Source organism: Mobula birostris, chromosome 32 (assembly GCF_030028105.1).
Source record: "Mobula birostris isolate sMobBir1 chromosome 32, sMobBir1.hap1, whole genome shotgun sequence".
NCBI lineage: Eukaryota > Metazoa > Chordata > Chondrichthyes > Myliobatiformes > Myliobatidae > Mobula > Mobula birostris.
Genome location: NC_092401.1, coordinates 18,163,019 through 18,183,411, shown reverse-complemented (window position 1 = coordinate 18,183,411; position 20,393 = coordinate 18,163,019). Strand labels below are relative to the sequence as shown.

The following is a 20,393-nucleotide window of genomic DNA, read 5'->3' as shown; positions in this document are numbered from 1 at the left end:
TCCTTTAAGGAATCCATGCTGAGTTCTGCCTATCTTGTCATATGCCTCCAGGTACTCTGTAACCTCATCCTTGACAATCGACTCCAACAACTTCCCAACCACTGATGTCAAGCTAACAGGTCTATAATTTGTTTTTTGCTTCCTTGCCCCCTTCTTAAATAGCGGAGTGACATTTGCAATATTCCAGTCTTCCGGAATCATGCCAGAATCTATCGACTTTTGAAAGATCATCGCTAATGCCTCCGCAATCTCCACAGCTACTTCCTTCAGAACACGAGGGTGCATTCCATCTGGTCCAGGAGATTTATCGACCTTTAGCCTATTCAGCTTCCTGAGTACTTGTGACTTCCGTCGTAATTGTGACTGCGCACACTTCTCTTCCCTGCCACCCTTGAGTGTCCGGTATCCTGCTGTCTTCTTCAGTGAAGATCGATGCAAAATACTTGTTCAGTTCCTCTGCCATCTCTTCATCTCCCATTACGATTTCTCCAGTATCATTTTCTATCGGTCCTATATCTACTCTCACCTGTCTTTTACTCTTTATATACTTGAAAAAGCTTTTAGTATCCTCTTCGATATTATTTGCTAGTTTCCTTTCATAGTTAATCCTTTCTCTCTTAATGACCTTCTTGGTTTCCTTTTGTAAGGTTTTAAAGACTTCCCAATCCTCTGTCTTCCCACTAATTTTTGCTCCCTTGTATGCCCTCTCCTTAGCTTTAACTTTGGCTTTGACTTCTCTTGTCAACCACGGTTGCATCCTTTTTCCACTCGAAAATTTCTTCTTTTTTGGAATATACCTGTCTTGAACATTCCTCATTTCTCGCATAAACTCCAGCCACTGCTGCTCTGCCGTCTTTCCCGCCAGTGTCTCTTTCCAGTCGACTTTGGCCAGTTCCTCTCTCATGCTACTGTAGTTTCCTTTACTCCACTGAAACACCGACACATCAGATTTCGGCTTCTCTTTTTCTAATTTCACAGTGAACTCAATCATGTTATGATCACTGCCTCCTAAGGGTTCTTTCACCTCAATCTCTCCAATCACCTCCGGTTCATTACACAATACCCAATCCAGTACAGCCGATCCCCTAGAGGGCTCAACAACAAGCTGTTCTAAAAAGCCATCTCGCAGACATTCTACAAATTCTCTCTCTTGAGATCCAGTGCTGACCTGAGTTTTCCAATCTACTCGCATGATAGGTTGGGTTTGTTTTCCCTGGGTCTATGGAGGCTGAAGTGGTGACCTAAAAGAATTACATAAGATTAAAGGCAAAGAAACTAGCTTTATTTGTCACATCTACATCAAAACGTACAGTGAAATACAGTGTTTACATCAACACAGTTCAAGATGTGCCTGAGGCAGCCTGCAATTGTCGCTGTGCTTCCTGCGCCAACAGAGCATGCCCACAAATTACGAACCCTATCCCTAGTACAGGAGGAAACTGGAGAGCCCAGAGGAAACCCACACAGTCACGGGGAGAAGATACAAACTCCTTACAGACACTGGCAGGAATTCAACTACGATCACTAGCACTGTAAAGCGTTACGCTAGCCACCGTGCTTCTGTGAATATGGGAGTCACAGATATCTGATTATGAAGACACGTAGTCCTCTTTTACTGTCATTTAGTAATGCATGCATTAAGAAATGATACTTTATTTCCACCGGTGTGATATCACAAAACATAGGACAAACCAAGACTGAAAAAACTGACAAAACCACATAATTATAACATATAGATACAACAGTGTAACAATACCATAACCTGATGAAGTCCGTGAGCACGGTAAAGTTCAAAGTTTCTCAAATGTCCCACATCTCACGCAGACAGGGGAAGGAAGAAAAACTCTCCCTGCCATGCCGGCCACAATCCGACTCTGAGTCATCCGAAAACTTCGAGCTCTGATCCGCTCTCTGACACCAAGTACTGAGCGCCATCTCTGTCTGAACGATTTGACCTCCTTCTTGGTCGCCAAAAGCAGGGAAGGCCGGGGATTTTGAGGCCTACCCTCTGAAAGATTCCTGACCACACAGTAACGACAGCAGCAAACGGGCATTTCAGAAATTTCTCCAGCCGTTCCTCCGTGCTTTCACGTTCATTCTCCATCAAACCAGAATTGTCCACAGCCCCTATTTAACATACAATATCATTTTTCACCGGAGGGCTGTGCACGCACGGCGCGCTGCCATCTTCTCCTCCTGCCTTTAGGTTAAGCTGAACTATTTTTTTCCACAGCAGGACTATGAAAAACAAAAGGTGAGAGGAAGGAGCTTTAAAGGGGATCCGAGTTTTTTTTTAATATATATAAGGAGGTTGATATCCGGAACGTGCACCAGGGGAGATGGTGGAGTTGGATACAATGGCTGTTTAAGAGGCCCTCAACTGACATGTAAATAGCAAAGGCACAGAAGGTTGTGGCCCTATTCTGGGCAAATGGGGATAGTGTCAATGGACAGATGTGGGGTGGCTCTTCACTTCCCAGAACCATGACAGGACTCTGCAGATGACTGCTTAAGAAGACATTCACTCCCACATTCCCGCAGAATATCCTGCAATCCCCACGGTGACATATCAGGGCTGCTGCAAGTTCATCACAGCCCTAAAGACAACTACCCTCGACTCATCCCCCCGTTCTCCTCGCTAACGTGCGCAGCCTGGAAAATAAAATTGAAGACCTCAGAGCAAGACTACTGTACTGGAGGGACATCATGGACTGCTGTGTACTCTGATTCAATCCCAGCACTCTGGACGAGGGCTTTACCTTCCATTGTTGGATCAGACTGTGTGTTAAATAGGGGGAAAGTCGTCTTGTGTTATTGACTCATCATGGTGCACAGACATGATGATTTCACGGTGGGAAGGGTTTTATGTCTGATGGACTGGGCTGTAGCCACTAATTTTTGTATGCTTTTTCATTCAAGGGCATTGGTGTTTCCACACTGGGCTGTGATGCAACCAGTCAATATACTCTTCACTGCGCACCTGTAGAAGTTTGTGAAAGTTTTAGATAACATGCCGAATCTTCGCAAACTTCTAAGAAAGTAGAGGTGCTGCAGTGCCTTCTTTGTAATGACAGTTATGTGCTGGAAGAATCCTCCGAAATGCTAATGTAGAGGAAGGACGCTCTCCATCTCTGATTCCCTGATTAGGACTAGCTCATGGACCTCCGGTTTTCATCTTAACCATATAACCATATAACAATTACAGCACGGAAACAGGCCATCTCAGGCCTTCTAGTCCGTGCCGAACTCTTACTCTCACCTAGTCCCCCCGACCTGCATTCAGCCTATAACCCTCCATTCCTTTCCTGTCCATATAGCAATCCAATTTAACTTTAAATGACAACATCGAACCTGCCTCAACCACTTCTGCTGGAAGCTCGTTCCACACAGCTACCACTCTTTGAGTAAAGAAGTTCACCATCATGTTACCCCTAAACTTTTGCCCTTTAACTCTCAACTCACGTCCCCTTGTTTGAATCTACCCCACTCTCAATGGAAAAGGCCTGTTCATGTCAACTCTACCTAGCCCCCTCATGATTTTAAATGCCTCTATCAAGTCCCCCCTCTACCTCTACGTTCCAAAGAATAAAGACCCAACCTGTTCAACCTTTCTCTGTAACTTAGGTGATGAAACCCATGTAACATTCTAGTAAATCTCCTCTGTATTCTCTCTTTTTTGTTGACATCCTTCCTATAATTCGGTGACCAGAACTGTACACAATACTCCAAATTTGGCCTCACCAATGCCTTGTACAATTTCAACATTACATCCCAACTCCTATACTCAATGCTCTGATTTATACAGGCCAGCATACCAAAAGCTTTCTTCACCACCCTATCCACATGAGATTCCACCTTCAGGGAACTATGCACCATTATTCCTAGATCCCTCTGTTCTACTGCATTCTTCAGTGCCCTACCATTTACCATGTATGTCCTATTTTGATTAGTCCTACCAAATTGTAGCACCTCACATTTATCAGCTTTAAACTCTATCTGCCATCTTTCAGCCCACTCTTCATAATGTACTGGGTGGGCACAGGAGCACATTCAGCCAGAGACTCATCCCTCCGAGATGCAGCACAGAGCGTCATAGGAAGTCATTAAGTCATTCCTGCCTGTGGCCATCAAACTTTACAACTCCTCCCTTGGAGGGTCAGACACCCTGAGCCGATAGGCTGGTCCTGGACTTATTTCATAATTTACTGGTATAATTTACATATTACTATTTAACTATTTATGGTTCTATTACTATGGCCTACTCCTGCACCTATTTTCTATGTTTCTATTTATTATTTATGGTGCAACTGTAACGAAAACCAGTTTCCCCCGGGGTCAATAAAGTATGACTATGACTATGACTAAGACTAACTGGCCTAAATCTCTCTGCAAGCTTTGAAAATCTACTTCATTATCCACAGCTCCACCTATTTTAGTATCATCTGCATACTTACTCATCCAATTTACCACCCCATCATCCAGATCATTAATATATATGACAAACAACATTGGACCCAGTACAGATCCCTGAGGCACACCACTAGTCACCAGCCTCCAATCTGACAAACAGTTATCCACCACTACTCTCTGGCATCTCCCACCCAGCCACTGCTGAATCCATTTTACTACTTCAGTATTAATCCCTAACGCTTGAACCTTCCTAACCAACCTGCCGTGTGGAACCTTGTCAAAGGCCTTATAGACAACATCCACCGCTTTACCCTCTTCAACTTTCCTAGTAACCCCTTCAAAAAATTCAATAAGATTTGTCAAACATGACCTTCCACGCACAAATCCATGTTGACTGTTCCTAATCAGACCCGTCTATCCAGGTAATTATATATACCATCTCTAAGAATACTTTCCATCAATTTACCGTCCACTGACGTCAAACTCACAGGCTGATAATTGCTAGGTTTACTCTTAGAACCCTTTTTAAACAATGGAACCACATGAGCAATACGCCAATCCTCCAGCACCATCCCCATTTCTAATGACATTTGAAATACTTCTGTCAGAGCCACTGCTATTTCCACACTAATTTCCCTCAAGTTCCTAGGGAATATCATGTCAGGACCCAGAGACTTATCCACTTTTATATTCCTTAAAAGCGCCTGTACTTCCTCTTCTTTAATCATCATAGTTTCCATAACTTCCCTACCTGTTTCCCTATCTTACACAATTCAATATCCTTCTCCACAATTCAATATCCTTCTCCTCAATATACCGAAGAAAAGAAATTGTTCAGAATCTCCCTCATCTCTTTTGGCTCCACACATAGCTGTCCACTCTGATTCTCTAAGGGACCAATTTTATCCCTCACTATCCTTTTGCTATTAATATAATGGTAGAAACCCTTGTTCCTGAAGACAATAATCAGCTCTTTGGTTTTGCTGACATTGAGTGACAGATTGTTGTTGTAGCACCATCAGCCAATTCTCATTCTCCCTCCCATATGCTGACTCATCGTCACCTTTGATTCACAAAACAACAGTGGTGGTGTCAGCAAACATAAATATGGCATTAGAGTTGTACTTAGCCTTACAGTCATAAGTATAAAGTGAGTAGAGCAGGAAAAAATGGGGAGTGGGGTGGAGATGAAGCACACAACCTCGCAATGCACCTTGATTGAGGAGGAGACGTTTGCAATCCAAACTGACTGAGTTTACACATGAGGATATCGAGGACCCAGTTGCACAAGCCTAGGTGTTGGAGCGTATTGATTAGTTTTGAGCAGCTGATAATGCTGAATGCAGAGCTGTAGTCAATGGAGAGCATCCTGATGTATGCGTCTTCACTGTTCCAGGGTTGAGTGAAGAGCCAATGAAATGCTGTGGACCTGTTGTGCCAATAGGCTATTTGGAGCAGATCCAAATTACTTCTCAGGCAGGAGTTGATATATTTCATCAACAACATCTCAAAGCATGTTATCACCATGGACGTAAGTGCTACTGAATGGATAGTACTTGATGAAAGTAGAGTGGTGAATGTTGTCTACATGGATTTTAGTAAGGCATTTCACAATCTGCCTCATGTTAGGCTCAACCAGAAGGTTAAGGTGCATGAGATCTACGGTGACTTGGCCCTTTGGATTCAGAATTGGCTTCCCCAGAGAAGACAGTGGTTAGTGGTCAATGGGAATTATTCTAGCTGAAGGTCCTTCAGTAATAGTGTTCCACACTATACTGCAGCCTCTGCTGTCTATATGACAATTGAAAATTGAGATGGGTGGCTTATGAAATTTGCAGATAATACAAAGGTTGGTGCTGTTGTGTATAGAACAGGGAACAATAGAGCACAGGAATAGGCCATTCAAACCACAATGTTGTGCCGAACCAAATAAATTAGTAATGAAATGAGCAAATAAGTTAATCCCCTCTGCCTACACAATGGACATATCCTTCCATTTTTCTCGTATTTATGTGCCTATCTAAACATCTGTTAAAAATCTCTAATGTATCTGCCTCTACCACCACCTCAGGCAGCACATTCCAGGCAACTCACACTGTGTGTGTGTGTGTGTGTGTGTGTGTGTGTGTGTGTGTGTGTGTGTGTGTGTGTGTGTGTGTATAAAAAAAAACAATCAAACAAAACTTGCCCTTCACATCTTCTCTGAGCCTACACCGCACCCCCCCCCCCACCCACCTTAAATGCATGCCCTCTGATATTAGACATGTCAACCCTGAGATGAAGATACTGCCTGTCTGGTCTACTTCTGCTTCTGCCCTTAAGTGTACTATCTCCTTAAATTTGACCTCTCAAGGTGCAACACTTTGCAGTTGGCTGGGCTAAACTCCATCTGCCAGTTCTCTGCCCATACCTGCAACAGATCAATGCTCTTACTCATAAATCCTATCCCTGAGAATTCTCTCCAGTAACTTCCCTACTACTGACTTTAGATTCTACTGTCAATAGTTTCCTGGATTATCCCTGGCTCCCTTCTTGAATAATAGAACAGCGTTAGCTACTCACTAGTCCTTTGGGACCTTGCCTGTGGTGAGAGAGGACACAAAGATATTGGTCAAAGCCCCAGTAATTTCTTCGCTTGCCTTTCTCAATAACCTGTGGGATATCCCATCAGACCCTGGGGATTTATACACCTTAATGCTCTTCAAGACACCCAACATTGTCTTCTCCTAAACATGAGAAATTCTTCTAATGCTGGGAATCCAAAGCAACACACACAAAATGTTGGAGAAACTCAGCAGGTTAGGCCTTTTCTTCCAAATGCCCTCGCATACAAGTACTTTTGACATTGATCTTCCTATCCTCCATGTCCCTCTCCTTGTAAATACTGGTGTAAAGTACTTTTTGAATACCTCACCCACATCCTTTGCATCCAAGCAAATGTTACCCCCTGTATTGTTGAGTGGTCCTACCTTCTCCCATGCTATCCCCTTGCTCCTGATGTATGTATGGAATGCCTTGAGATTCTCTTTAATCCTACTTACCAACAACTTTTCATGGCCCCTTCTGGCTTTCCTAATTCTTTCTTCTGTTATTTGTCGGCTTCTTTACAATCTTCAAGGACTCAATTTGATTCTAGCTTCCTAAGCTTTACATACTTTCTCCTTTACATACTTTCTCCTAACTAAATTCATCAGCTCTGCCAACAGCCAACGTTCTCTTTCTTACTTTTCCATCCTTGGCCTTCCTTCCGAATGGAAAGTACCTGTCCAGGTAGGCTCATTGTCTCTGCCTACTCCTGCCCACTGAAATCGTGTCCTCATATCTTGACTCCATTATATCCTCCTTGGTTCAGTCCTTTACACCTACATCTGTGACACTTCTCATGCTCTTGATCTCCTCACTAACGTTCAATTCCCTGGCCATGACCCCAGTTATGCCTGCCTTTTCATTGGCTGCATGGAACGGTCCATGTTCCAAGCCTTCCTCAGTAATGCTCCCCAACTCTTCCTCTGATTACATCGGTGCTGCTTCATGCTCCCATGCTGAGCTCATCAATTTCATCAACCTTGCCTCCAACTTCCACCCTGCCTTTAAATTCATTAGGTCCATTTCTGACACCTCCCTTCCCTTTCTTGGTGTCTCTTTCTCCATCTCTGGAGACAAACTATCGACCGACATCTTTTATAAACCTACCAATTCTCATGGTTATCTTGATTATACCTCTTCCCACCCCATCTCCTGTGAAATTGCTATTCCCTTTTCTCAGTTCCTTTGCCTCTGCCACATCTGTTCCCAGAATATGGTTCTCCTTTCCAATACATTGGAGATGTCCTCCTTCTTAAAAGTAAAGGGTTTCCCTTCCTCCGCCATTGATGAAGCCCTCACCCAGGTCACCCAGACATCTGTGCACACCCATATTCCCACTTAACAGTGATAACGTTCTTCTTGCTCTTATCTACTGCGAAAGCCTTTGCATCCAACACATTATTCTCTGCAACATGTTTCATTTCAAAAGGGATCCTACCACCAAGTATATCTGTACCTTTCTCTTATTTCTGCAGGGATCGCTCCTTCTGTGATTCCCTCTTCCATTCACCCCTCCCGGCACTTATCCCTGCAAGCAGCCAAAGTCCTACACCTGACCATTCACCTCCTCATTCATCTCCATTCAGATTCCCAGACAATCCTTCCAAGTGAGGCAACACTTCACTGGTGAATGCTCTGTGGCTGCCTATGGTGTCCTGTACTCCTGTTGTGGCCACTTTTACAATGGTGAGAAATTGGGGGTACCGCCTCATTGAACACCTCCACTCCATCCAACAAAAAGCAGAACTTCCTGTGGTCAAATATTTTAATTCTGACTCCCATTTCCATTGTGACATGGTGGTTCATGGCCTTCTCTTGTGCTACGATGAATTCACCATCCCCTTCACCCCACTTTTTATTCTGGCATTTTCCCCTTCCTTTCCAGTCCTGAAAAAGGGTCATGGCTTGAAACATTGACTGTTTATTCATTTCCATAGACATTTCCTGACCTGCTGAGTTTCTCCAGCATTTTGTGTGTGTTGCTTTGGATTTCCAGCATCGGCAGAATTTCTCATGTTCATGATACCCATCCTGTACTCTGTGCAGTTGGTTCTTAAACATCCTCCGCATGTCAGATGTGGACGTGCCAGGACCAGCACATGGCACCGGGAGTAATCCAGAGAGTACTACCTTGGAGGTCCTGTCTTTGTATACTCCCAAAGGGCCTCTTCCCCCTTTCTGTGTATGTCATTGGTGCCAATGTGCACCGTGACCTCTGGCTGTTCATCCTCCCCCTTGAGAATATTCTGCAGACACTCTGAGATATCTTGGATCCTAGGAACTGGGAGGCAACACACCATCCTGGCATCTCTTTCCAGACCACAAAATCTCCTGTCCTTTACCCTAACTATAGAACAGGGGTTAATGGTTAATGGCATAAAAAAAGTTGGAAACCCCTATCGTTCTGCCTGATTGTACCATTCTCTGCTGAGGCTCAGAACCAACCACAGTACCACCAGCCTGGCTGCTGCTGCTGTGCCCTGATAGGTCAACCCCCAGCAGTATCCCAAGGGGTATACATGTTGCTGAGGAGAACGGTCAGAGGGGAAATCTGCACTGAATGATTATTCCCCTTACTTATTCTGGTTTTATCTGAAGCCTGCACGCTGGATGTGACTGCCTCGGTAAAAGTTCCATCTATGAGGCCTTCAGCCTTCCAGTTGGACATGAGTACACCCAGCTCCAGTTCACTGATCTTGTCAGTCAGAAGCTGAAACTGGGTGCACTTCCCACAGATGTAGTCATCAGAGAGATGGTCATGTAACCAGAAATCCCACGTGTTGTAGGAAGAACATCCTGCCTACACTGTAATAGCAACTAACGATTTACAGACAATAAAAAAAATCTTACCTGTGCCTCCTTTGTGAAACCTTTGTGTTCCACACACCTCGCCTGTTCTCGCTGAAGGCTGTTGAGCTTGATCACTCTAACAGTGGCCCACTACAACAATGGCTGCTCCACTTACACCACACTCTTTTTCATTGGCTCATATAAGAGTCAGTCCCCATGAGACTTGCTGTTTTCAAGTGGCTCCCACCAGGCAAGATGTCGCAAAGATAGTGCAGAAGGTTGCCACGAGAAATACAATTGGATATAGATCAGCTGTAGATAAGGGTGGAGAAATGCAGATGGAATTTAATCTGGACAAGAGTGAGGAGGTGCACTTAAGAAGGCATATGGCATGCTTGCCTTTATTATTTGAACCACTGGGTTCAAAGATCAGGAAATTATCTTGTAGCTTTTTAGAAGTCTAGTTAGGCTGGATTTGAAGTATTGCATTCAGCTCTGGTTGCTTCACTGTAGGAAGGATGCGGAGGCTTTGGAGCGGGTATAGAGCAGATTTACCAAGATGCTGTCCGATTAGAGGGTATGATTAGAGGAGGGGTTGGGCAAAATTAGATTGTTTTCTCTGGAGCAGTAGAGGTTGACAAGAGACCTGATAGATGTTGAAGGACATAGAGTTGGCATCTTTTTTCCCCAGGGTGAAATGTGTAATACTAGAGGGTACAAATTTAATGAGAAAGGGGGCAAGTTGAAAGGAACTGTACTGTGCAGCTTATTTTACACAGTGAGGGATGGGTGCCTGCAATTCACCACTAGGACTATGGTGGAGGCTGATGCGATCAGCACTCTTGGATAGGCACATTAATGAGCAGAGAATGGAGGTATATTGATATTGTGCAGGCAGAAGTGATTGGGTTAGTTAGCTAGCACATTGTAGGCAAAATGGCAACTTTGCTGTGCTATGTTCCATGTTCTAGAACATCGTTGCTGGTCAACCTGATGTTATTTATGAAAGTCACATAATGAGCAAGAACTGTGACTGTGTGTTCAACATGGACTGTTGCCTGGTTGTCCTGTCTATTGTGGCATTACCACTGTTAGTTCCAGTGTGACAGTATGAATGATATTGAAGTAGCTGACGCAGCAATCTGACACCAATAACCTGCTTACTAATAGTTCTCTGGGCAACCACTTGACTCTAGACCTAATACCACGGTTACAGCCAGAACAATAGACCCAAATTCCTTGGATGAGATGAAGGAAACTGGCACCATGCTGTTAGTGCAGAAATACTTAATTACCGGGTGTCAAAAGTAAATTGGTGACTGAAGAAACAAAGCAACACAAGGGGATGTGGTTGGGGAAATTTCCTCAGCTGCAGGATGTGACTCAGCAAGAAAGGGTGCCAAGAAGATTCATGAGAATATTTCAGTTCCACTTCCCATTTCCAGTCCATGGCCTCCTCTACTGCCATGTTGAGGCCACGCTCAGGTTAGCGGAGCTACACTTCATATTCTGTGTAGCCTACATCCTGTTTCCCTCTCTCTCCTATCTCCTTACTTGCCCATGAATTCCCTCTGGTACTCCTCCCTCTTCCCTTTCTTCCATGATCTTCTACCCTCTCCTTTCAGATTGCCCCTCCTCCAGCACTTTATCTCTTTCACCAATCAACTTCCCAGCTCTTTACTTCACCCCTCCCCCTCTCTCTGTTTCACCCATCACCTGCCATCTTTTGCTTCTTCCCCCGGGAAGTTATGTTGTGGTTACATACAACAAAGTTTTTTTTCACCATTATACGAAGGACATTATTAGAGTGCTGAAAAGACCAACAGGATATTGTCTGGAGTAAGCAGACTGAAGGAGGAGGACAGGTTGTATAAACTAGGACTTTATTTCTGAGAATGTAGGAGGTTGAAGGGGGAGCTGACAGAGGTATATAAAGTCATCAGGGACATAGTATTTTTCCCAGGAGTGAGTACTAAAAAGAGGATTAGGTTTAAGATCAAAGGCAAAAGATTGAAGAGAGACCTGATGACAGCTTCTTCATGCAAAGGGGAGAGGAGCATATATGGAAGGTGCTGCCAGAAATAGTGGTTGAGGCAGGCACATTTAGCATCCCTTTAAAGATATCTAGATAAGTACATGGATATGCGAGGTGGGCGGCTGGGATTAACTCCCTGGGCAATATAGTTGGGCTGAAGGTCTTGTTTCCATGCTGTCTGACTCTGTGAATGAGAGGAGGTGGTGAAGGCAGGGACAGTGACAACATTTAAGGGTTAGGAACACCAAGTTAGCATTCTCAGAATTCTTCCCTGTGTGACACAGTGGAGTACAAGGACAAGAAAACAGGCATGGCACTAAATTTCTGGGACCTTGGGAGGGTGAGACATACAAGCAGGACTGGTAGTACCAGGAAAATCAAGAGACTGCAGGTGCAGGAATCTGAAGCGATAAACAATCTGCTGGAGGAAATGAGTGGTCGAGCAGCGATTGTGTATGAGGAGGGATAGTCAAAATTTCAAGTTCACAGCCTTGTATCAGGACTGAGAGCAGATAAAAAGGTAACTGGTACAGATAGGAAGGAGAGGGAGTGGTGAGGCAGGGGCTGGGAGGTGATGGGTGGAACCAGGTGAAGTGGGGAATGATGAGCAGATGGTGGAAGGGATAGAACGGTAGGCCCGGATTTTGGACACAGAGGGTGATTTGGGGAGCGTTATTTCTCAAAATGGAGGCCTTTGACCAATGGTGTGCTGCAGCTATTAGTACTAGGTCTTCTATTGTTAATCATCTACATTAACAATTTTTATTGGAATGTATTTGCGCAATTGATAAGTTTGCAATGACACCAAATTTAGTGCAGAGAGGTTATCTAAGATTACAGCCGTAAAAGTGGACCATAGACTGGTAGATGGGATTTAACTCAGACAAGTGTTGCATTTTAGTAAGTTAAACCATAACAGGAATACAGTGTATGAAAGGCACTGGGGGCTGCTGTAGAACATAGAGATCTATGGGTACAAGGGCGTGGTGCCATGAAGACAGCGTCTCAGCTACATAGGGCGGTGAATATACTGAGTACAGAAGTTGGAATGTTATGTTACAGCTATTACAAGGTGCTGCAGAGACCACATTTCTGTTCAGTTCTGCTTGTCCAGCTGTACAAAGAATAACATTAAGCATGAAAAGGTGCAGAAAAGACTCACAAGGATATTATGGGGAAAGCTTGATTTATATGGAGAGGCTGGGACATTTTTCCCTGGAATATAAGTAACTTTCCTGAGGTTTGTAAGATCATGAGGGGATCATGAGGTAAGATAGATTTATCACGATCTTTTTTCTCATAGGAATCCAAAACTAGAGGGCATAGATTTAAGGTGAAAGGTGCAAGATTTAGACACTCGAAGGGCAACATTTTCCATAGAAGGGTGCTGGTAAATGGCACAAGCTGCTAGAGGAAGTGGTAGAGGCAGGTACGTATTTAAAAGATAGCTGGTCAGGTACATGGTTTAAAGGGCTATGGGCCAAGCAATAGACAAATGGGACTAGCTCAAGTTGACATGGAAGAGCTGGCCTGTTTCTATGTTGCATGACACTATGGCTTCTCAGGTGGAATGAGGTGTTGGGCGTCTGTGGCAGTGGATAAGATCAAGGGAAGAAAGGCACTGAATGATTCAGATTAGGTTACTGTCACATACATCATGAAGGAATGAAATTCCTTGCTCACGTTAAACAGAGTAGAGTAATAAATGCAACAATGAATACCGTGAACAAGCACTGGACAGCAATGGTGTAAATGGTGGCATGCGTCTGGAGTGATTCAGGTCCAAGGCAAAGGCGTAGAATTATGAGTGCGAAGGCAGCAGAATCACCAGGAATGGGTCATGAGGAAGGTGACTGTTTCTGCACTCTTGACAGTTTCTGTTCCCGTATCTTTCTGCACTCCGACAGTTTCTGTTCCCGTGTCCGGATCACACTATCGGTTTGTAAAGAAACGAAATATTTTTAAAAAGGCCCAAATCATATTAAACAGTCGGTGCACAAAGTTGGAGCTCACTCAATAGGCCGATCGGTCCCCACTGACCTCCTCCGATCGTCGCTGCCCTTCGGACGCGTGCTCCGAGTCCACCCCGTCCAGCAGTTGTGAATTTAACAGATAACGCTTAGAACTGCACAACAAATATTTCTTAGTTGTATAATTAAGGTGCATAAAGCCTAGAACTTTATTTTTAAGAAACAGACTTCTAAATTTTATTATTTCCACTTCCTCTGCCCATGTCAAAATTACACCATTCTATTTATAAATTCTCAACTTTGATTCATTTGCAAGTGAACTTATCTTCTCTCCAGCTAAGTCTTGATCTCTCCTGTGAAAACAATGCACTGTGCGTTCCTTCTACTATTCAGAATTTAGACAGTCTGAGGTGGCCTTTCATTCAGACCTTAGTTCACCGTAATCCACTTGGTAACATATGGCACATTCTGCTGGTTAGAAAGGAGACAGGCGGCAGGTACAAAAGCAAACCTTTTCCCAGGCTGACAGGCTTTTATATTTTGGATTAACAATTTCTGATTAACTAGCAATTAGTAAGTCAGAGGTTAAAAGCTTGCACAAGTCTTCCGTGAGTGTTCTGACTCAGAAGTTGAGTGGCTTAAATCAAACAACTTCGCTGCCACAGACTCCAACCTGTTACGATACTCTAGGCCTTCGTAGTTGGATGCAGGAACCCCATGAAAGCCATACATGGCTCCCCACCAGGCCCCTGCTATTGCACCAGTAGAGTCACTATCGCCACCGTGGAAAACTGCTCTGTTACAGAGCTCCTCCCATGACTTGCCTGAGCCCAGGATAGCGTCATAGGCTATCATGGGGGCATCATGCCCACTGGCTCCACCCCAGCCGCCATAGCTGACAGAGGTATAGAATTCATCACGCTCAGCCACACCATAAGGCTCTGGGAAAATCGGCTTTGAAACCCCATCCATAATGCCTCGGTCCTGAAGGTACTTATTCCATTTATTTTGAAAATAGGACCTAAAATAAGAAAAGAGCGAAGTTATTTATCTTATAGAAGGGTCCTTCAGTCTGCAATGCGTCAAGTGTTTTTCTTTTTAAGCCAAATACGTGGAAGTAATTTGACAATCATTTTACTGATACAGTAACTTCAGTATCTTTTCTCAAACGTTCACAATGTTATTGTGCGAAGTCCAACTATGTTCACTCAGGGAGTGGCCACTCAGTCACAGGGCACAGAGACAGTAACCTTCAACCCAAACCACTTCCATCCACCAGCACAGTTTGCAGCCCTTGTCTTGGCCATTCAGGTATTCTCAAGATACTTAGTAAATACTGAGAGAGTATTCACCACTCTCACCCAGTTCACAATCAGAATGGGGAAGCACACGGCACTCACAGGCTGATTATGACATTAATAAAAACTTGTCCATCATTGAGCTCGTCTCCAAGAGGTGGTGCCTCAAACAGCATTCATCCCCCAGGACATGCCCTCTTCTCATTACTACCATAACAGAGAAGGTACAGGAGCCCGAAAGCCCACACTCTTCTTTCCTTTCGCCATCAGATTTCCGGATGGTCCATGAACACTACCTCACTCTCTCTTATGCGCTATTTATTTTTAAATTTCTAACTTACAGTATTTTTTTATGCCTTGCTCCATAATGCTGCCGGAAAACATGAAACTTCATGACACATTAGTGATAGTAAACCTGATTCTGATTCAGAGCTGAAGGACAAACAGTTGCACTCACACGTACCGTGACAAAGTGCTCCAAGAGGTTAGTCATGGCCAGAGTCCACTCCTGCCTCAGCAAAGACCTATACCCACCGTAGTTTGCCTATCTCCAGCAAAAGCGATCCCACTGCCTCTCCACTCAGCCTTGTGTTGGACAACAGCAATACCTACTGTTTATCAATTACAGTTCACTGATGATTCAACACCATCATCCCCTCAGTACTAATCAAGAACAACTCCAAAAACCTGGGGCTCTGCACCTCCTTCTACAACAGGATCCTTGACTTCCTCATCGGGAGACCAGAGTCAGTGTGGATCAGAAATAAAATCTCCTCCTCACTAACAATCAACAATGGCACACGCACCAGACCTCATCAAGGGATCAGCAGTAGAAAGGGTGAGCAGTTTCAACTTCCTGCATGTCAACATCTTTGAAGATCGATCCGGGGCCCAACATATTAATACAATTACAAAGACACAACAGTGTCTATATTTTACTACGGCTTTGAGGAGATCTGGTTTGTCACCAAAGACGCCAGCAAATTTTCTACAGATGTACGGTGGAGAGCATTCTAATTGGTTGTATCGCCATTTGACATGGAGGTCAGTCCACAGACATTCCAGCAACATATTAAGGACAAAAGAATAACTAGGGTAAGAATAGGCCTCATTAGACACAACAGGGACAATAGGTGTGTGGAGCCTAAGGTTCAGAACAGTACAGCACAGGAATCGGCCTTCCGACCCATAATCTTGTGCTGAACCAATGAAATTAATAATCAATTGACCAACCTAACTAATACCCTCTGCCTACACAATGTCCAGATCCTTCCATTTTCTTCACAGTCATATGCCTATCTAAACCTCACTTAAAAGCCTCTGATGTTTCTGCCTCTACCAACACCCCAGGAATTCCAGGCACCCACCACTCTGTGTTAAAAAGGATCTTGTCTATATTAGTGTACTGTCCCTTTACCTTTGACCTACCAAGCTGCAACACTTCACATTAGGTTGGGTTAAACTCCATCTGCCATTTCTCCACGCTTATCTGCAACTGATCGATGACCTGCTGCATTCTCATATCAGATTCCCCCCCTCGCCAGCCCTTTATCTCTTTTGCCAATCTACTTCCCACCTCTTTACTTCACTCCTCCCACTCTCCCAGTTTCACCCATCACCTACAAGAGAGAATCTGCAGATGCTGGAAGTCTGAGTAACACACACAAAATGCCGGAACTCAGCAGGCTGGGCAGCATCCATGGATAAAAAAGTCGACGTTTTGGGCCGAAAGCCTTTGGCAGGACTGGAGAAAAAAAAAGCTGAAGAATAGGTAAAAAAGGTGGGGGAGAAGGGAGAAAGAACCCAGTTCTTTATTTCATCTTTCCCATCCAGGTTTCACCTATTACCAGGTGGTTCTCTCTCCCCTCCCCCAGCTTTTAAATCCACTCCTTGGCTTTTTTTCTCCAGTGTTGCTGAAGGGTTTCGGCCCAAAACGTCAACTCTTTTTTTTCCCCATAGATGCTGCCTGGCCTGCTGAGTTCTTCCAGCATTGTGTGTGTGTTGGTCATCTATCATATACTACCTTGATCATCCCCTCCTCCCACCTTCTTACTCTGACTTCTCACCTTTCTTCTCCAGACCTGATGAAGCGTCTCAGCCTGAAACATCGACTACTTACTCTTTCCCATATATGCCGCCTGGCCTGCTGAGTTCCTCCAGCACTTTGTGTGCGTTGCTTATATTTCCAGAGTCTGCAGATTTTCTCGTTCATGATTGGCCCACTGTATTTTTTTGCCAGACTTCCACAATATCCACAACACCCCCAGTGTTTGTATCATCTGCGAACTTACTAACCCACCCATCTGTATTTTCATCCAGGTCACTTATACACATCACAAACTGCAGAGGTCCCAGCACAGATTCCTGCTGAACACCGCTAGTCACAGACCTCCAGGTAGAACAAGTACCTTCAACCACTACCCTGTCTTCTGTGGGCAAGCCAGTTCCGAATTCAAATGGCCAATTCACCACTGATCCCATGAATCTGAGAATCATGAGCATCCCACGAGGGATGTTGTCAGGCGCGTTACTAAAATCCAATGGTGTAGACAACATCCACAGCTCTACCTTCAATCACCCTCAACACCTCGTCAAAAGACTCAATCAAATTAGTAAGACTCGACTTCCCCACACAAAGCCATGCTCGCTCTCTCTAATTAGGCCATGGCTTTCCAAATGCTATCCCTAAGAATTATCTCCAGTAACTTCCCTATGACTGACATGAGACTCTCTGGTCCAGAGTTTCTAGGGTTATCCCTGCTATTAGCTGCTCGCCAGTCCTCTGGGACCACACCTGTGGCTGGAGACAATATTGGTCAAGGCCCCAGCAATCTCTGAATAACCTGGGCTATATCCCATTAGGCCTGGGGACTTATCCAACTTAATTTTCTTTAAGATAGCTAATACTATCTCCTTGACCTCAAAATACACCAGCATATCTATATGCTCAGCACTGCCCTCCCTACCTTCTACGCCCGTGGTAAATGCTGATGCACAGTACTCATTAAGGACCTCACCCACATCGTCCTTCATTGTCCCAACAGAGAACCTGACAACCGGCCATTTGAAGGTCCCTCTATCTGATAGGCAATTCCAGTCACCCTAGAGATATGTGGTACTGCTATAATCAGATGCATAGATTTAGTAATTACAAATTAACCACTCACACCGTGCTCTTAAGAATAGAAAGTAAGAGTGCATGATTTCACACTCACCACGCAGCCAGGTTTTCTTCAACATACTGCTCAGAGTTCTGCACATATGCCTTGGCTTTCTCCAACACTTCCATCAGGCCTTTACCCCAGCTCTCCACAGGCATCCCATTGACAGCATATGCGGTGAACAATGCGGCCGTCACTGCCCCCAGGTAACCCGTAGGGTGGTGGTGGGTCATTCGACCGCTTTCGACAGACACCGCGATCAGCGTTTCTAGCTGGTGGGGTTGGGGGTACCGCAGCCCAATGCACATTGCCCGCATGGCAGCACCGCAGCCACCGCCTTTCGGGTTAAACGGGATCTTCCATCCGCCAGGAATGTCTGGTTTCAGCAGCAAGGCAGCACTCATACACGTTAGTCCTGACAAAAGGAATCAGTCTATGACCAAAGTGATTCAATGACCAGGTTCACCATCCAAAGAAGATCAGTTGTTCGACAAAAGCTCCACCTGAAATAATTGGTTTCTCTGAACCCAAGTGTCCGAGTCAGCACGAGTTTACAGCTGAGTCTCAGTGACCAACTGATGGGAACTTACAGAGCTTGTGCATTTCTCCTGAGTACTGGAGGTTCATGGTCCCAGGGGCTTACTACCGCCCACAATGAAGGGGGTGGGGGTCCCTTCCCTTGTCAACCATCACTGTACCTGGTCCCCAACCAACTGTTCACATGTTCCACCACTCTGTTGTCGCCAGTACAATCCTCTATGCGGTCTGTGCTGAGGCAATGGCATCAACACGGGTGATGCCAATAGGCTCAATAAACTGATTAAAAAGGGTGGCTCTGTTAAAAGAGTCAAACTGGACAGACTGGAGGCTGTGGTAGAACAAGGGACCCTGTGGAAAATCCTGGCAATTCTGGACAATGTTTCTCACCCTCTGCATGCCAACTTGGCTGAACAGAGGATCACTTCTAGTAAGAGACTTACTAGACAACCGCTCTCCTCCAAACAGAACTACAGGAGGTCATTCTTAACCTCGGCCATTAGGCTCTGTATTGAGTCAACATAACTGGGGAAGTGATGACCACCCCACCCCAGCGTTAGACTATTTGTGGTAACTTTTTAAATTCTTTCTACTTCTCTTCTAAGATTTATATCTGTGCACTTGTAATGCTACTGTGACACAGTAATTTCCTTTGGAATCAATAAGTATCCATCAACCGCCCCACACCCCAGCCCTCTCCCCTCAGAATGTCACACTACACGGTTCACCCACAGCTCGCTCCATTTCCCCCGCCCTCACCATGTTGCTCCCCTTTCCACCCCCCAGCACCCCACACCGGTTACCTCCACGCCCCACCCCACCCCACCACGCCTGTACCCGGCCCTCTCCCGTCCATGTCATTCATGCTCTTCTTGTAATCCCGAGCCAGCCGCGGGTACAGCTTCTCCAGCGATTCCTCAGGATGCGAGGCGGCCGCCAAGGCCTCGGCCGTCGCCAGATGCATCACCGTGTCGTCGCTGACCATCCACCCCTTCACGTCAAGGCCCTGAACGCCGCCTGCCTCCCGTACTTCGCCATGGATCTGCAGGCCACTGCGGCAGAATTCCCAGGATCCACCTTTGTAGCCGAGCGCGTCGGCCGCTCCGCTCAGCACCATAGCCGCCACATAGCGCTGTAAGATCGGTGCCATCACGGCCCCGCACACGCCCGGCACCTCCATCCGTCCCGTTCAAAGTGTGGCAACAGCGCCTGTCATCCCGGTGACGTACCGCGTTACGGCCAACATCATGGTGAGGTCAACAACACTAGGTCCGCCATCACCATAAGGTCACTAGTGAGGTAATATCACGTGCAATGATGTGCCAATACAGGATTGGACAGAGCACTGAGCATGCGCGGTATTGCTAGCTTGTGGTTTAAGACCTGTTTGTTTGTTTTGATCAGATTAGATTCAATTTTATTGTCATTGTGCCGAGTACAGATACAGAGCCAATGAAATGCATTTAGCATCTGACCAGAAACGCAAAGAATAGTGTTATTTACAAAATAACTGCGAATAGAAAGTAAGTGCTACAGCACACAAATATAGAAGTACTGAGACAGTACAATATGGGTGCAATACTGCTTAGCGCTGTGATGAGAGGTT

At 45.1% G+C, this 20,393-nt stretch overlaps 1 protein-coding gene across 2 annotated transcripts; it reads right to left on the bottom strand.

The window, feature by feature from the left end:
• Window positions 1-1,260: 1,260 nt before the first annotated feature.
• LOC140191215 (ADP-ribosylhydrolase ARH1-like) lies at window positions 1,261-20,070 on the bottom strand. Of its 2 annotated transcripts, XR_011883788.1 has the most exons (6): window positions 19,625-20,070; window positions 18,305-18,665; window positions 14,616-14,812; window positions 13,543-13,753; window positions 9,847-10,098; window positions 1,261-2,238 (listed from the first exon to the last, which is right to left on the bottom strand). XR_011883788.1 is itself a non-coding variant. In XM_072248393.1 (3 exons), the coding sequence occupies exons 1-3, from the start codon at window positions 19,965-19,967 to the stop codon at window positions 14,377-14,379; spliced, it is 1,140 nt and encodes a 379-aa protein (XP_072104494.1). In that variant the 5' UTR covers window positions 19,968-20,070; the 3' UTR covers window positions 14,000-14,376. The 2 variants fall into 2 exon arrangements, 1 of the variants encoding a protein (XP_072104494.1); XM_072248393.1 differs by lacking the exons at window positions 1,261-2,238; window positions 9,847-10,098; window positions 13,543-13,753 and having other exon boundaries at window positions 14,000-14,812.
• Window positions 20,071-20,393: the final 323 nt, after the last annotated feature.

What these genes read in the sequence shown, in the direction of transcription:
- LOC140191215 (XM_072248393.1), bottom strand. Translation starts at nt 19,967, where the DNA reads ATGGAGGTGCCGGGCGTGTGCGGGGCCGTGATGGCACCGATCTTACAG. An exon ending in CATGGACGGGAGAGGGCCGG is followed by an intron (nt 18,666 to 19,624) that starts GTACAGGCGTGG and finishes TCCTTTTGTCAG; the next exon opens with GACTAACGTGTATGAGTGCT. An exon ending in GAAGAAAACCTGGCTGCGTG is followed by an intron (nt 14,813 to 18,304) that starts GTGAGTGTGAAA and finishes TTCTTATTTTAG; the next exon opens with GTCCTATTTTCAAAATAAAT.